At 36.8% G+C, this 16,669-nt stretch overlaps 1 protein-coding gene across 2 annotated transcripts in view; it reads left to right on the top strand.

The window, feature by feature from the left end:
• The window catches only part of ITGA2 (integrin subunit alpha 2), a 117,758-nt gene that overhangs the window by 56,378 nt on the left and 44,711 nt on the right, over positions 1-16,669 (top strand). For both annotated transcript variants that reach the window (XM_037022016.2, XM_073236346.1), the window contains 5 exons: positions 2,157-2,307; positions 2,592-2,757; positions 4,654-4,730; positions 8,025-8,163; positions 9,041-9,186. In XM_037022016.2, the coding sequence (XP_036877911.2) occupies positions 2,157-2,307; positions 2,592-2,757; positions 4,654-4,730; positions 8,025-8,163; positions 9,041-9,186 (679 nt within the window). The remainder of the gene's footprint in view (positions 1-2,156; positions 2,308-2,591; positions 2,758-4,653; positions 4,731-8,024; positions 8,164-9,040; positions 9,187-16,669) is intronic.

The raw sequence follows: 16,669 nt of genomic DNA, 5'->3' as shown, positions 1-16,669 counted from the left end.
ATCTTTTCAAAACTTTGTCTTACCATTGTTTCCCAAGTGAGTCTTTCCATTGTTAAGAGAGTCATCTAATTTTCTTATTCATACCTCCTAGAATGTAACTGCTTTTCTTTTTTTCTCTTTCTCTCTCTTTTTTTTTTTTTGGTCTGTTTCTTTACATCAAATAGAATTCTGAGCCCTTTCAGTAAATATTGCATTTTCCTCTCATCTTATTTTTTTGGGTACCTACGGTTACAATTTATTGCTCTGAGACCTGCAGGAAATCAAAATGAAATGAGGCACAGTTTCTATACCCTCAGCAACCTTGTAATTATACATGAGCTCTACTGCATGTCACAAAGAACACAATTCACTCAAAAAGTATTTAATGTAAGCACTGAAGTTCAAATTTGACTGAGAAATATTTTCTATATTTCTGCACTCTGTTACATAGAATATGGTGAAGTTTAGGAAGTAAAATGATACTCTCAGTGTGAACTTTTTTTAAAGTGCCTTTTGTATAGTCAGATAAAAATATTGAGCAAGCATTGAGTACATAAATTTGAAGATGAGAGGGATGAATGGAAACAGATATAGATTTTGAGGTGTCTCATCATATATGTGGTAGTTAATCTAAAGAAGGGGTGGTTAACCTAAAGGAGTTGCATAGAAAGAGAATCCAATGGACAGAAAAAATTTGTTGGACAACTGACCAGCCGTCTACAAACAAAATAAAGCTGAATGCCTGCCTTAGTCCTTGAATCAAAATAAGTTTCAACTCAACCAAAAATTTAAACTTAAGAAAATGATACTATTAAAGAACTGTTAGAAAACTTGGGAGATTAAAGAGTTCCTGGAGATAAGTAGTCCTTTTACTATAAAATGTCAAAGACACACAAAAATTAGTGGGTTTGACTATATGAAAATATAAAATTTCTGTACAGAAGTAATACCACTAAAATTCAAAAGTCTAATGAACTGAAGGAACTAATATATATATGACAAAGGATAATTTTGCTTATTATCAGAGATCTTACTAATCAGGAGAATGATGAACACCACAAAGGAAAATGGGCAAAGAAAGAAAAAAATCAAGTTTGTAGAGAAAAAAAAACAGATGTCTAATGAATATATAAAAATTGCTCACCATCCCTTCAAAAAGAAAAAATTGCACTGAAACAATAATTATATATTTCTCAATTACCAAATGAACTTATTAAAAAGAGTTTAATAGTCATCATTGTTCAGCAAAGGAGATGAAGTAACTTGCATGCTTGTACACTGATGGTAATATAAATTGGTGAAAATTTTAAAGGGCAATTTGGCATTATTTTTCAAAATCTGAAATGTATAAATCCTTTGTCCAAGTAATTTCACTGCTAAGACTTTATCCTACTAATATATCTGGAAAAGTCTGCCAAGATATATACATGTGGACATTCTTTACAGCATAACTTATAAAACTCAAAATGGCCTAAATGTACAATAATGGGGCCTAAATGTTAAATAAACTATGGTTCCAAATGATGAAATACTATGCAGCCATTGAAAAAGAAGAGCTTTATATGTGGTGATATGGAAAAATCTCTGTCAATATAAAAAACAGCTGTAGAGGATATGCCCCTATTTGCATAAAAGCTTAAAGAGTAGACCATGCATAGGTAAAAGATTTTCTAGAAGGAAACATAAGGTGATAATAGTCACTTCCTTGGAATGGTAGATTGGTGTCAGATTTTTGTTTTATACCTTTCCAAATACTCTGAATTTCTTTTACCATGTGTATCTATTACTTTTTAAAAAACCATTTAGTATTGAAAAACTAATACAGATCCAGTGAGTAAAATATACAGTAGAAATGAATATTTTTGCTATGTTGATTAGTTATTTACGACTTTAATTTTCTTATCAGAAGAAACTTCTGAGGATTCCTGATGTAAACACACATATACGCACCACAGAAACCATGGAAATTACTTTCAATGTGAAGCAAGATTTATATTTTTATGTTTCTTTATAAGCCGCACATAGAATGTAAATACATCACCAGACCTGGCAGGGAGAAATTCTAAGTCACAATAGGTTATGCTCAAAGAAGTTAGTTTCATACTTATATTTCTAACCAGAGGTCCACATATTAACTTCATATTTTGATCATGAGTCTTTACTTTTATCTGCCACAGAGATTTCGCTTATGCAGCAGTTGCTGGTGGAAGACCAGGTGCTACCAAAGTAATGGTGGTTGTAACTGATGGTGAATCACACGATGGTTCAATGTTGAAAGCTGTGATTGATCAATGCAATAACGACAATATACTACGGTTTGGTATAGCAGTAAGTGGATTTTTTAAATTGTTTTTTATTTTTAGTTGATGCGTAAATGTTTCTTTATTACATCACTTCCCAATACTACATCTTCTCATTGGCTGCTCATAGTTTTATTTAAAAGAAAATTTTTTATGTCTGCTGCTTGCTAAATATCATTGCTGTCAACTAAGGGGATGTCGATTTACTTCTCCAGAGGGTTTATTATATTCAGAAGTAGCTTAGAAAATGTTAGTAGGGAAATTGGAGTATAAAAATAATGAGATTTGTTTTCCTCTTCCTGTGTTTTCAAGGTTCTTGGTTACTTAAACAGAAATGCCCTTGATACTAAAAAATTAATAAAAGAAATTAAAGCAATTGCCAGTATTCCAACAGAAAGATACTTTTTCAATGTGTCTGATGAAACAGCTCTACTAGAAAAGGCTGGGACATTAGGAGAACAAATTTTCAGCATTGAAGGTAAAAGAGCACCATCTTTCAGGAATTTTCTTTTGAAAACTTTTTTAAGAATTCTTGATTTTATTACTGTATTCTTGCTCTACTAGTATAAATTTGTATACTTTGTATGAAAAGAACTACTGATCAGTAAGAAAAATAAAGAACAAGTATTTTATAAAATGTAAAACACAAATGGCCCATAAAGATAAGAGAATATTCCCAATATCATTTAGATTTTATTTAAAACTAGATTAAATCAATAATACAGTGCTCCTAAAGATAACAAAATATTAGCAATGTTTAATCTTGGAGAGATTACGGGGCTTTAAAAAGCCATGCACTGTTGATAAGGTTATAAATTGTATAACCTTAAGGAGTAATTTAGTAATATCTGTAATATCTATTATAATTGTAAATAGTTCTACCTTTTTATACTGTGTAAAGATTTTTATCATAAAAAGTTATACCTTTTTACTGTTATTAAATTTCTGAAAAATTGTTTATCATAAAACATGTACTTCTAAAATTAGAAACAAATAGTGAAGATTTTTAATAGTTCAGATTTCCAGGAAACATTGTATTTGCCAGATTTATAGTAATTTATTTATATGGTCTTGGAAGATCTAGTCAGTGTAGAAATATCTCGTGTTTAAGAGCTCCCTCTATGGAGCATTGGAACACATCCTAGTTGGTGTAAGGCCCACATACCCGAATCCTGGTTCCTGATTGTGAACTCAAATAATTATCAGCAATAGTGTATTTTATTGAGCACCTACTACATATTAGGTACTGCTTCAGAAGCTGGGTCTGACAATAATAAATTAAGTATTCATTCCTTAGTCATATTTTCGATTCCTGATCATTCACTGGAAAGATCTATCCAAAGAATTTTATTGTTCTTAAACATCCCATGCTGCTTCTAAATTAGTTAAATCATCATCAAAACCTAGTGTGCCCTGAGATAATACAAACATATTCAGCTACCTGTGGCAATATTTTTTTGTTGGTGGTTGTATGAATAAGAACAGTTGCAAAGCAATCTAAAAGCTAACTAGAAGTGATTTTGTGTATTATCTGCTATTATGGATTTTGGCAAGCCTTGTTCTACTTTATTAAAAAAAAATCTTTTTTCATCCTGTGTCAATTATTATGTCTTCTAAACAAGTGACTGTATCTTGTGGTATGTTTTGTCTTCTCTGTATGTGACAGGCCAGGAATTTAGCTTTCTTTTTGTGAATATTAGTGAAATGTACCATTTTAACCACACCATGTGGAAAATGAGTCTTATAGAGCTAGTTTCAGAGGCAAGCACATAAGGTAAAACTAGGAAAAACTTCCCAATTGGTAAAATTCCTACTCAGCTTTGAATCCTGGTATCTGAAGCCTAACCCAGATATCTCTCAGCATAGTCTTCATTACAAGTCAATTGCCTAGTTCCTCCAACTGCATCTGAGATATGTGTGCAATTATTAGGACCAATATTGAAAAGCTAAAAATTTGGTTAGTTTCTTAGTTAGCAGTGATAATTTTTTTTTTAAAGTACCATCACCTCAATCTTCATCTTACCTCATTCACTATGTTGAGTGTGTTTTTTGATATCAAAACTCAATGAGTATAACAATAAATACAGTAATTTGTAATCAGGATTAATGCCAACTTCAAACATGGGGAGTATTGTGGATTTCCATATTGGTTAGAATACTTATTTAATTATTTCTCCTTCCCAGAGTTTTCCAGTTCTATATTTTTGAGTGAACATCAGAACATTTTTTGTGTGTGTGTGTGTGTATGTGTGTGTGTGTGTGTGTGTGTACATGCGCGTGCCCACGTGGGTGCACAAGTGTATGTACCTGTGATTGAAAATTTGATTTAAAAAATGATGGCAGTGATCTAATTTTTGAAACTGCTATTTCCCAGGTACTGTTCAAGGAGGAGAAAACTTCCAGATGGAAATGTCACAAGTGGGATTCAGCGCAGATTACTCTCCTCAAAATGTGTGTATATCAGATACCTTCCAACCATTCTGCCATTTGACTTACCGCCTCTGGGCGCAGTAGCTTTATACATAAACTGGGAAGAACAGCCATCTGATGATCAACAGTTCTGATTTTACTCGTAGCCATTTAGTTTCTTTGTGCTGCTGATTTGCCATCTAGAAAACAAAGGTTAATAATGCCTTCCCTTGTCTATTTCATAGGGATTTTTAATGGAAAAAAATGACAATATACAAGAAAGTCTTTGAAATATAATATAAAATGATAATATACAAGAAAGCTCCAGGGGACAGGCACTATATTAATTCAGGGTATTATCATTGCAGGAATTTCCTTTAAATCGATTAACTACTGGAATAGTTTGTTTAGAAAATCAAACTCTTGTCCTTACTGTTATTGTTAAATTCTGAGTTGTCATAGTATCTCTTTTCTAAGAGCAGAGATGGAGAATAGTTGAAAAAGTCAGGAGTTAGGTAAAATGTGAGATGGGAACTCCTCTTAACTCAGGCAAGTCTGTCCTTCTTTCTCAGAAACTTGTATCTCCAGGCCTCTGATTTTAATTCTACTGAGGATATGGGTGGGGTAGCAAGAAGACACAGAGACAGATGACATCAGGAAATACTTCAGAAACGATATGAACTCAGAGGATTCGATTGATAAAACAAAGGGCCGGGAATGGCTTCTTTTTTCTTTAGAATGGAAGGTGCTAACTTTTCTGGATCTTCTATTCATTAGAGATGCTCATAAAAGTTGTGGATCTTCAATGGAACAGACTAGAGAGCCCAGATATAAACCCAAGCATATATGGTCAATTAATATATGATAAAGGAACCATGGATATACAATGGGGAAATGACAGCCTCTTCAACAGCTGGTGTTGGCAAAACTGGACAGCTACATGTAAGAGAATGAAACTGGATTATTGTCTAATCCCATACACAAAAGTAAACTCAAAATGGATCAAAGACCTGAATGTAAGTCATGGAACCATAAAAGTCTTAGGAAAAAAAAGGCAAAAATCTCTTAGACATAAACATGAGCAACTTCTTCATGAACATATCTCCCTGGGCAAGTGAAACAAAAGCAAAAATGAACAAGTGGGACTATATCCAACTAAAAAGCTTCTGTACAGCAAAGGACACCATCAATAGAACAAAAAGACATCCTACAGTATGGGAGAATATATTCATAAATGAGATATCCGATAAGGGGTTGACATCCAAATTATATGAAGAGCTCACACACCTCAACAAACAAAAAGGAAATAAGCCAATTAAAAAATGGGCAGAGGATCTGAACAGACACTTCACCAAAGAAGAAATTCAGATAGCCAACAGGCACCTGAAAAGATGCTCCACATCGCTAATCATCAGAGAAATGCAAATTAAAACCACAATGAGATATCACCTCGCACCAGTTAAGATGGCCAACATCCAAAAGACAAACAACAACAAATGTTGGTGAGGATGTGGAGAAAGGGGAACCCTCCTACACTGCTGGTGGCAATGTAAATTAGTTCAACCCCTGTGGAAAGCAGTATGGAGGTTCCTCAAAAAACTGAAAATAGAAATACCATTTGGCCCAGGAACTCCACTTCTAGGAATTTACCCTAAGAATGCAGGAGCCCAGTTTGAAAAAGACATATGCACCCCTATGTTTATTGCAGCACTGTTTACAATAGCCAAGAAATGAAAGCAACCTAAGTGTCCATCAGTAGATATATGTATAAAGAAGATGTGGTACATATACACAATTGAATATTATTCAGCCATAAGAAGAAAACAAATCCTACCATTTGCAACAACATGGATGGAGCTAGAGGGTATTATGCTCAGTGAAATAAGCCAGGCAGAGAAAGACAAGTACCAAATGATTTCACTCATCTGTGGAATATAAGAACAAAGCCAAAACTGAAGGAACAAAACAGCAGCAGACTCACAGAACCCAAGAATGAACTAACAGTTACCAAAGTGGAAGGGACTGGGGAGGATGGGTGGGAAGGGAGGGATAAGGGGGCAAAAGGGGCATTATGATTAGCACACTTAATGTAGGGGTGGGGGAACATGGGGAAGGCAGTATAACAGAGAAGACAAGTAGTGATTCTATAGCATCTTACTACGCAGATGGGCAGTGACTGTAATGGGGTATGTTGTGGGTACTTGGTAATAGGGAGAGTCTAATAACCGTAATGTTGCTCCTGTAATTGTACATGAATGATACAAAAAAAAAAGTCATGGGTCTTTTTCCCTCATAGAAAACATAAATGAACCCCCACACAGAGAATTTTGCACACAATTTCCTGAGGATTTTGTGCATTACTTGAAGTCCCTTTCTGCACCCCCATATTCAGAGTTCTGGATTTGCAACAATCATTCCCATAATTTCATGGTCTCTTATCCTTAAAATGAGATTCAACATTTCCCTATTTGCTATTTTTTTAATGGCTTGTATTTTTCAATCCAAAATTGCGTCTTTTGCATTTTCTAAGGTCTAAGATCAAAAACTTGAAAATAATGAATTCCATTGCGACGTGCCTTGCCTTCTGTGGCGATTTATAGCTTTGAGTATCCAGATTGGGTATTGAGTCAGTGCAGAGTAGCCTGTCCTGCTTGCCACCCCCCACCCCCCACCCCACCCTGGTGCTCACAGTGGCCATTTGCCTTCCAAAATAGATTGAATGTCATGCTCTAGGTGCCTTTTGTAGCTGTGCTATTTCCAAATAGATGGAATAGAAAGTAGATGACAGAAGAACATTTTTTGGAGTCAAGAGGAAAGAGGAACAAGGTTGAAAATAGAAGAGGCCAGAAAAGGGCCCCAGGGCCTGCCTGGGATGGCAGCACCACCCTTGTCTCTTCCTCTTCCACAGCACTTCCCATCTCTCAAGCAAGCCTCATATTGGAGGGTGTGCTTTTCTTATGAATGTGTGAAACTGGAGGCTCAGTTGTGACTCCCTTGTAAAGGCTCACAACCGTTTAGCATTTGTGGGTATATGACTTTGAATGGAACCTTGAAGATGGCTGTGTGTTACTCCTTTACTGCAGGGAAGATTTATCTGTAAAATGTGTCACTAAATAAAGCCCAAGGTAACAGCCCACAGGAAGCCTTGTTTTTCAGCATAACATAGATCAAAACAATGCAGAGCTGTATCAGCATCCATTCATATACTTTGTACTCCATCACGCTTAGTTTTTCTTCCTTACATCTAGACCATTTATTTCAGTGTTTTGCTTGCCCTTTGTTCTTATGCTTTACAGGTGGTTTGTTTTAACAATGATAACTTTTCAATTATTTTAGGATGTTCTGATGCTGGGTGCAGTAGGAGCTTATGGCTGGAGTGGGACTGTTGTCCAGCAGACATCACACAGACATTTGATCTTTCCTAAACAAGCCTTTGACCAAATTCTGCAAGACAGAAACCACAGCTCATATTTAGGTAAGGCACAGCAGCATTTAGCTCAGCAAATTTAAGTCTCCTTCCTTTAAACTATTCCCTTGTAGACTCTCAGGATCAGTAAAGCAAAGCCCTTGAACTGTCATCTAATGATTCTTTTTATTATACATATTTAGATTGCCTCTTTGCCAGTCAGGTCTTAACCTATAATTACATAATGAAATGCTGTATTATACGTGCTAGTCTCTTCTCGCTGTTCAAGCAGTTGTTATTCCTGGGACCTGTTTGTGTTTCTCCAAAGTGGAAATAGTTCCAAAAATCAAATACAGTAAGTGGTAGTCATACTAGTTTAGAGTTAGTCTTTTTGTTACTATAAAAAACAGCCAACTATCTTGAGCACCTACTATGGGACAGTTCCTGAGCTGATTATTTTATCTACGGAAACATTTAAATTCTTCCAGTAACCCTTTGAGGGAATTATTTTTATCCCCATTTTACCTTTGTGAGCCCATGAGGTTAATAACTTGCCCAGGTAAACATGTAGTAAGTGACAATTCAGATTTGAATCTGGGACTGTCTGATGCTAAAACCTGTTCAACATTGCCTTTTTAATTCATTAAGTTATTCATTCACAAAATACATGTTGAGTGCCTTGTTCATGAGTGGCTGATGGGGACAACCCAGGACCTAGGGTCAGCTTTGTAAGTAGCTGTCCCACCCTTTGCAGGGCAGTGTTGCCTACCAAAGGGCAGGGGCAGCTCATCTTATAAAGAGTGAGATACGCCCTCAATGATGCTCAGGAGCACTAGGAGCTGGGCATCCCACCTAACAAAAGAGGACCTCTGGTCATCTCTGCTAACTCTGCAAGCCTAACTGGCTATATTCAATAGTAGTTACTCTGTAACTCCTTCTCTCCTAGGTTACTCTGTGGCTGCAATTTCCACTGAAAAGGGCACCCACTTTGTGGCTGGTGCTCCTCGGGCAAATTATACTGGCCAGATAGTGCTGTACAGTGTGAATGAGAATGGCAATGTCACAGTTATTCAGGCCCAAAAAGGTGACCAGGTAAATTCCATTGTTTAATGGGTGAAATTAATTATAAGGGCAGCTACGGAAGGTGGGGAGTGGGATGTTGGTATAAATGGAAACTAACATTTATTGAGTGTTTAACCTATGGCTGGCTCTGTAATCTGCACTTACTTGAATATTCCTTAAATATTCACAATACTGAGATCCCCCATCCCTTTTAACAGGTTATATGAGTTTACCTACTTTTCTAAGGTCATATAACTTTCATGGGGTTAAGCTGTCATTAAACCCCAGTCCCATGTGGCCTCAAAGCCTGAGCTGTTTGGTTATATCTCAACTCCCTATTTTTGACTCCCTAGGTTAATAACGCATGGGCATTATTTATTCATGATGACAGGCACCTAACCACTGCTTTGTAGTCAAGCCTCTACTAGGAGCCAGGGATCTAGAAGAAGATTAATGAGCAGAAGGAAGCAGTATGATAACTTTGTGAAGACTGAGCTGCTACATCTGGGCCTGTCAGATGTCCTGTCACTTTGATATGTCTAAAAGTAAAGCAACTCTCTGCCACTTTCTTCTGACTGTGACAGTTTGGGAATTGGAACCTCTGATGACTCCCATTCATGGCCCACTAATGCAAAGACCACCTGATAGGTACCTATTTCCTTACTAGGCAGTTTTGCCCCATTGGTTTGGCACATATTTGAAATGGGCACAACTGATCTCTGACAACCAACAGAAATTGTCATTCCTGAGTCTGAAATCCCAGCTATCCACAGATTTCTCCTCCCTGGGATTAAGTCTTATCCCACTGTTTTCCAGGAACAGGAAGACCTGAGTCTTTGACATCCTTGACCACAAACCAGCTATGGTCACATACTTTTACCCCTTTTTTAATATTTTAAAGAAGGGTGCATTAATTTTGAGTAAAACCTTGACAATGTATGGAAGAATCATTTCTTATTACTTTCCAAATCCTTAAGAGGTATTCATATAGGCATACATCAAACATTGGTTGAATGGGATGAACATTCAAATTCCCAGTCTCTTATTTCCCTTTATCTCCATCTAGTTCTGCCATCCCAATCTATCTGGGAATTACTTTTCTGTCCCAGATCATGAACAGTATCACCCCTTGTGCTGTCTCTTTTTTCCACCTAGAAGATGGGTCATCTTTTTTTTTTTAATGAGATATCATTGATATACAATCTCATGAAGGTTTTACATGAGTAACATTGTGGTTACTACATTCACCCATATTATCAAGTCCCCCCAACACCCCATTGCAATCACTGTCCACCAACATAGTAAGATGCTATAGAGTCACTACTTGTCTTATCTATGCTATACTGTCTACTCTGTGAGCCACCTACATTATGTGTGCTAATCATAATGCCCCTTTATCCCCTTCTCCCTCCCTCCCCACCCACCATCCCCAATCCCTTCTCTTTGGTAACCACTAGTCCCTTCTTGGAGTCTGTGAGACTGCTGCTGTTTTGTTCCTTCTGTTTTGCTTTGTTGTTCTACTCCACAAATGAGTGAAATCATTTGATACTTGTCTTTATCTGCCTGGCTTATTTCACTGAGCATAATACCCTCTACTTCCATCCATGTTATTGCAAACAGTAGGATTTGTTTTCTTTTTATGGCTGAATAATATTCCATTGTTTTTACGTTCCACATCTTCTTTATCCATTCATCTATTGATGGACTCTTAGGTTGCTTCCATATCTTGACTATTGTAAAAAATGCTATGATAAACATAGGGGTGCATATGTCTTTTTGAATCAGGGATCTTGTTTTCTTCAGGTAAATTCCAAGGAGTAGAGGTCAAATCAACTGGTATTTCTATTTTTAGTTTTTTGAGGAACCTCCATATTGCTTTCCGCAATGGTTGAACTAATTTACATTCCACCAGCAGTGTAGGAGGGTTCCCCTTTCTCTGCATCCTCACCAGCATTTGTTGTTCCTTGTCTTTTTGATGTTGGCCATCTTAACTGGTGCGAGGTGATATCTCATTGTTGTTTTAATTTGCATTTCCCTGATCATTAGCCATGTGGAGCATCTTTTCATGTGCCTGTTGGCCATCGAATTTCTTCTTTGGAGAAGTGTCTTTTTAGATTCTTCTCCCATTTTTCAATTGGGTTAGTTGTTTTTTGGGTGTTGAGGCATATGATCTCTTTATATATTTTGGATGTTAATCCCTTATTGGATAAATCATTTACAAATATATACTGTAGGATGCCTTTTTGTTCTGCTGATGGTGTCCTTTGTTGTACAGAAGCTTTTTAGTTTGATGTAGTCCCATTTGTTCATTTTTGCTCTTGTTGCCCTTGCCTGAGGAAATGTGTTCAGAAAAAAGTTGCTTATGTTTATATTGAAGAGATTTTGGCCTGTTTGCTTCTATGAATTTGATGGTTTCATGAGTTATATTCAGGTCTTTGATCCATTTCAAGTTTACTTTTGTGTATAGAGTTAGACAATAATCCAGTTTCATTCTCTTACATGTAGCTGTCCAGTTTTGCCAACACCATTTGTTGACGAAGCTGTCATTTCCTCATTGTATATCCATGGCTTCTTTACTGTATATTGATTGGCCATATATGTGTGTGAGTTTATATTTGGGCTCTCTACTCTTTTCCATTCATCTATGAGTCTGTTCTTGTGCGAGTACCAAATTGTTTTGGTTACTGTGGCTTTGTAGTAGAGCTTGAAGTCAGGGAGTATAATCCCTCAGCTTTGTTCTTCCTTCTCAGGATTGTTTTGGCTTTTTGGGGTCTTTTGTGGTTCCATATGAATTTTAGAACTATTTTTCTAGTTCATTGAGGAATGCTGTTGGTATTTTGATAGGGATTGCATTGAATCTGTAGATTGCTTTAGGCAGGATGGCCATTTTGGCAATATTAAATCTTCCTGTCCATGAGCACAGGACAAGATTTCCATTTATTGGTGTCTTTTTAATTTCCCTCATAAGTGTCTTGTAGTTTTCAGGGTGTAGGTCTTCACCCTTAGTTAGGTTTATTCCTAGGTATTTTATTCTTTTTGATGCAATTGTAAATGAAGTTATTTTTCTGATTTCTGTTTCTGCTAGTTCATCATTAGTATATAGGAATGCAACAGATTTCTGTGTATTAATTCTGTATCCTGCAACTTTGCTGAATTCAGTTATTAGTTCTGGTAGTTTGGGGGTGGATTCTTTAGGGTTTTTTATGTACAATATCATGTCACCTACAAACAGAGACAATTTAACTTCTTCCTTGCCAATCTGAATGTCTTTTATTTCTTTGTGTTGTCTGCTGTGGCTAGGACCTCCAGTGCAATGTTGAATAAAAGTGGAGAGAGTGGCATCCTTGTCTTGTTCCCTATCTTAGAGGAAAATCTTTTAGCTTTCGCTGTTAAGTATGATGTTAGCTGTGGGTTTATCATAGATGGCCTTTATTATGTTGAGGTACTTGCCCTCTATATCCATTTTGTTGAGCATTTTTATCATAAACAGATGTTGAATTTTATCAAATGCCTTGTCAGCATCTATTGAGATGATCACGTGACTTTTGTCCTTTTTGTTGATGTGGTGGATGATGTTGATGGATTTTCTAATATTGTACCATCTTGCATCCCTGGAATAAATATCACTTGATCATGATGGATGATCTTTTTGATGTATTTTTGAATTCAGTTTGCTAATACTTGGTTAAGGATTCTTGCATGTATGTTCATCAGTAATATTTGCCTGTAATTTTCTTTTTTCTGGTGTCTTTGCCTGGTTTTGGTATTAGAGTGATGCTGGCCTCATAGAATGAGTTTGGAAGTATTCCCTCCTCTTCTACTTTTTGGAAAACTTTAAGGAGGATGGGTATATGGACTTCTCTGTATGTCTGATAAAATTCAGTGATAAAGACATCTGTTTTGGGGGTTTTGTCCTTGGGTAATTTTTTGATTACCAATTCAATTTCATTGCCGGTAATTGATTTGTTCATATTTTTTGTTTCTTCCTGGGTCAGTCTTAGAAGATTGTATTTTTCTAAAAATTGTCCATTTCTTCTAGGTTATCCAATTTGTTAGCATATAATTTTCCATAGTATTCTCTAGTAATTCTTTGTAGTTCCATGGTGTCCATAGTAATTTATCCTTTCTCATTTCTGATTATGTTTATATGTGTATACTCTCTTTTATTCTTGATAAGCCTGGCTGGTGGTGTATATATTTTGTTTATTTGCTCGAAGAGCCAGCTCCTGCTTCCATTGATTCTTTCTGTTGTTGTGTTCTTCTCAATTTTCTTTATTTCTGCTCTGATCTTTATTATGTCCCTCCTTCTACTGACTTTGCACCTCATTTGTTCTTCCTTTTCCAGTTTCATTAATTGTGACTTTAGGCTGTTCATTTGGGATCATTCTTTCTTGAGGTAAGCCTGCATTGTGATATACTTCCCTCTTAGAACTTTCTTTACTGCATCCCAAAGATTTTGGTCTGTTGAGTTGTGGTTTTCATTTGTCTCCATATATTACTTGATCTCTGTTTTTATTTGGTCATTGATCCACTGATTATTTAGGAGCTTGTTGTTAAGCCTCCACATGTTTGTGGATTTTTTTTTTTTGCATAATTTATTTCTAGAGTCATACCTTTGTGGTCTGAGAAGCTGATTGGCAGAATTTCAATCTTTTTAAATTTACTGAGGCTCTTTTGTGGCTTTATATGTCATCTATTCTGGAAAACATTCCGTGTACACTTGAGGAGAATGTGTATCCTACTGTTCTGTAGATGTCTGTTAGGTCCATCTGTTCTAGTGTGATGTTCAGTGCTTCTGTCTTCTTATTTATTTTCTCTCTAGTTGATCTGTATTTTGGAGTGAGTGGTATGTTAAAGTCTCCTAAAATGAATGCATTGCATTTCTGTTTCTTCCTTCAATTCTGTTGTTATTTGGTTCACATATTAAGGTGCTCCTTTGTTGGTTGCATAGATATTTATAATGGTTATATCCTCTTGTTGGACTGCCTGTTTATCATTACGTAATGTCCTTCTTTTTCTCTTGTTACTTTCTTTGTTTTAAAATATATTTTGTTTGATATAAGTACTGCTACTTCTGCTTTTTCTCTCTATTAGTTGCATAAAATATCTTTTTCCATTCCTTCACTTTTACTCTCTGTACATCTTTGGGTTTGATATGAGTCTCTTGTAGGCAGCATATAGATGGGTCTTGTTTTTTTATCCATTCTGTAACCCTGTGTCTTTTGATTCGTGCATTCAGACCATTTACATATAGGGTGATTATTGATAGATATGTACTTATTGCCATTGCAGGCTTTAGGTTTGTGGTTACCAAAGGTTCAAAGGCTACTTCTTTACTATCTAATAGTCTAACTTAACTCACTTATTATGCTGTTTCAAATACAGTCTATTTTTTTTCTCCTTTCTTCTTCCTCCACTCTTTATATATTAGGTGTCATATTCTGTACTCTTTGTATATCCCTTGATTTACTTCATAGATAGTTGATTTAATTTTGCAGTTGCTTAACAATTGTCTACTTCCTTTAATGTGTTTTTTTTTCTTCTGGTTACACTAAGTACACCCTACTTAGTCTTAGGGGCACTTCCATCTATTGCAGTCCCTTTAAAATACACCATAGAGATGGTTTATGGGAAGTAAATTCTCTCAACTTTTGCTTATCTGGAAATTGTTTAATCCCTGCTTCAAATTTAAATGATAATCTTACCAGGTAGAGTATTCTTGGTTCATGGCCCTTCTGTTTCATTGCATTGAATATATCATGCCAATCTCTTCTGGCCTGTAAGGTTTCTGCTGAGAAGTCTGATGATAGCTGATGGGTTTTCCTTTGTACATAATCTTTTTTCTCTCTCTGGCTGCTTTTAATACTCTCTCTTTGTCCTTGATCTTTGCCATTTTAATTATTGTATGTCTTGGTGTTATCTTCCTAGGTTCCTTGTGTTGGGAGATCTCTGCACTTCCATGACCTGAGAGATTATTTCATTCCCCAGATTGGGAAAGTTTTCAGCAATTATTTCCTCAAAGAGACTTTCTATCCCTTTTTCTTTCTCTTCTTCTGGTACCCCTATAATGTGAATATTTTTTGTTTGGATTGGTCACACAATTCTCTTATTCTCTCATTCCTAGAGATTCTTTTTTGTCTCTGTGCCTCAACTTCTTTGTATTCCTTTTCTCTAATTTCTGTTTCATTTACCATCTCCTCTATCTTATCTAATCTACTTTTAAATCCCTCCATTGCATGTTTCATTTTAGTTACTGTATTTTTCAAAGCTTTTTCTCTTTCTTGAAGTCCTCCCTGAGATCTTTAATACTTTTCTGTAGCTCCATGAGCATGTTTATGATTTTTATTTTGAAATCTTTATCAAGAAGATTGGTGATTTCAGTTTCACTTAGGCCTCTTTCTGGTGTCTTCTGCTGTATTTTTGTTTGTACAAAATTCTTTTGCTGTTTCATTTTTTTTGTGATTCCTATGGAATAATAACTTTGTGTTGGTGGCACCCTCTAGTGCCCAGAAGTTCTACTCTCTGAAGCTGCCTGACTCCTGTAACTATGGTGGGGGTTGCAAGCAAGCTGCACAGGCACCTGTTGGGAAGAAAGATCTCTTTCTTGCTTCCCAGATGTAGTACCTGCTTCTACTGCCAGGTCCAGTGGGCTGAGTGTGCAGGGAGGGGCCTCTGTTCTATGCCCCCGTAGCTGCCATAGGTGAGGCCACCCTCTGGGTGGTGTGGCACAACAGCTGTGGCAGCAGGTGTACAGACTGGTGCCTGCTGGGAGGAAGGAGCAGCAGGCTGCGTATCACAGTGGGGACCTCCGTGCTGCATTGCCAGCCAGGGGGATGGAGCGTCTGATGCTCCTGAGAGTTCCCAACCTGTTGGGCTGAGTGTACCAGGATGTTTTTGTCAATCTGCCCTTTCTCCTGTGAGCTCTGTGTAATCCTTGCCCTTTTAGCACCCCTTTCACTGTTGGGAAGTCTTTCAAATTGCCTGCCTTTCTTTTGTCCCAGAGGGACTGGTTGTGCATACCTGTTTTCTGCAAATGTGTGGAATGTCAGTCTCGTGAGTATTCTACCTGTCTTTGCTTTCCAACCCCACTCATCTCCAGAGCACCATGTCATGTGGTTTTGTGCTCCCAGAGCAGATCTCCAGGGCTGAGTGTTCATCAATACTGGGCTTCTACTCCCCACTCTGTTTCTCTTCCTCCTGCTAGTGAGATGGGGTGGAGGGAGGGCTTGCATCCCACCAATCACAGCTTTGGTACTTTACCCTTTTCTATGAGGTCTTCTCTTTTCCTCAGGTGTAGGCAGTCTGTTCTGCAGTTTTCGGGTAGTTCTTTCAGGATTAGTTTTATTTGCTGTATTTTTGTGTTACATGTGGTTTTGGTAGGAGGTTTCTGTCTCACTTCTCATGCCACCATCTTTTTCCCCTCTCTGAAAATGTGTCATGTTTTAAGACGCAATTCAAATAATTCTTAATCTTTCTAAGCTTTCCTGACTCCCCTGCACTCCAATCATACAGC

Source organism: Manis javanica, chromosome 1, assembly GCF_040802235.1.
Source record: "Manis javanica isolate MJ-LG chromosome 1, MJ_LKY, whole genome shotgun sequence".
NCBI classification, from domain to species: domain Eukaryota; kingdom Metazoa; phylum Chordata; class Mammalia; order Pholidota; family Manidae; genus Manis; species Manis javanica.
Note: the sequence above shows the minus strand (reverse complement) of the source record. Positions and strands in the feature narration are given on the sequence as shown.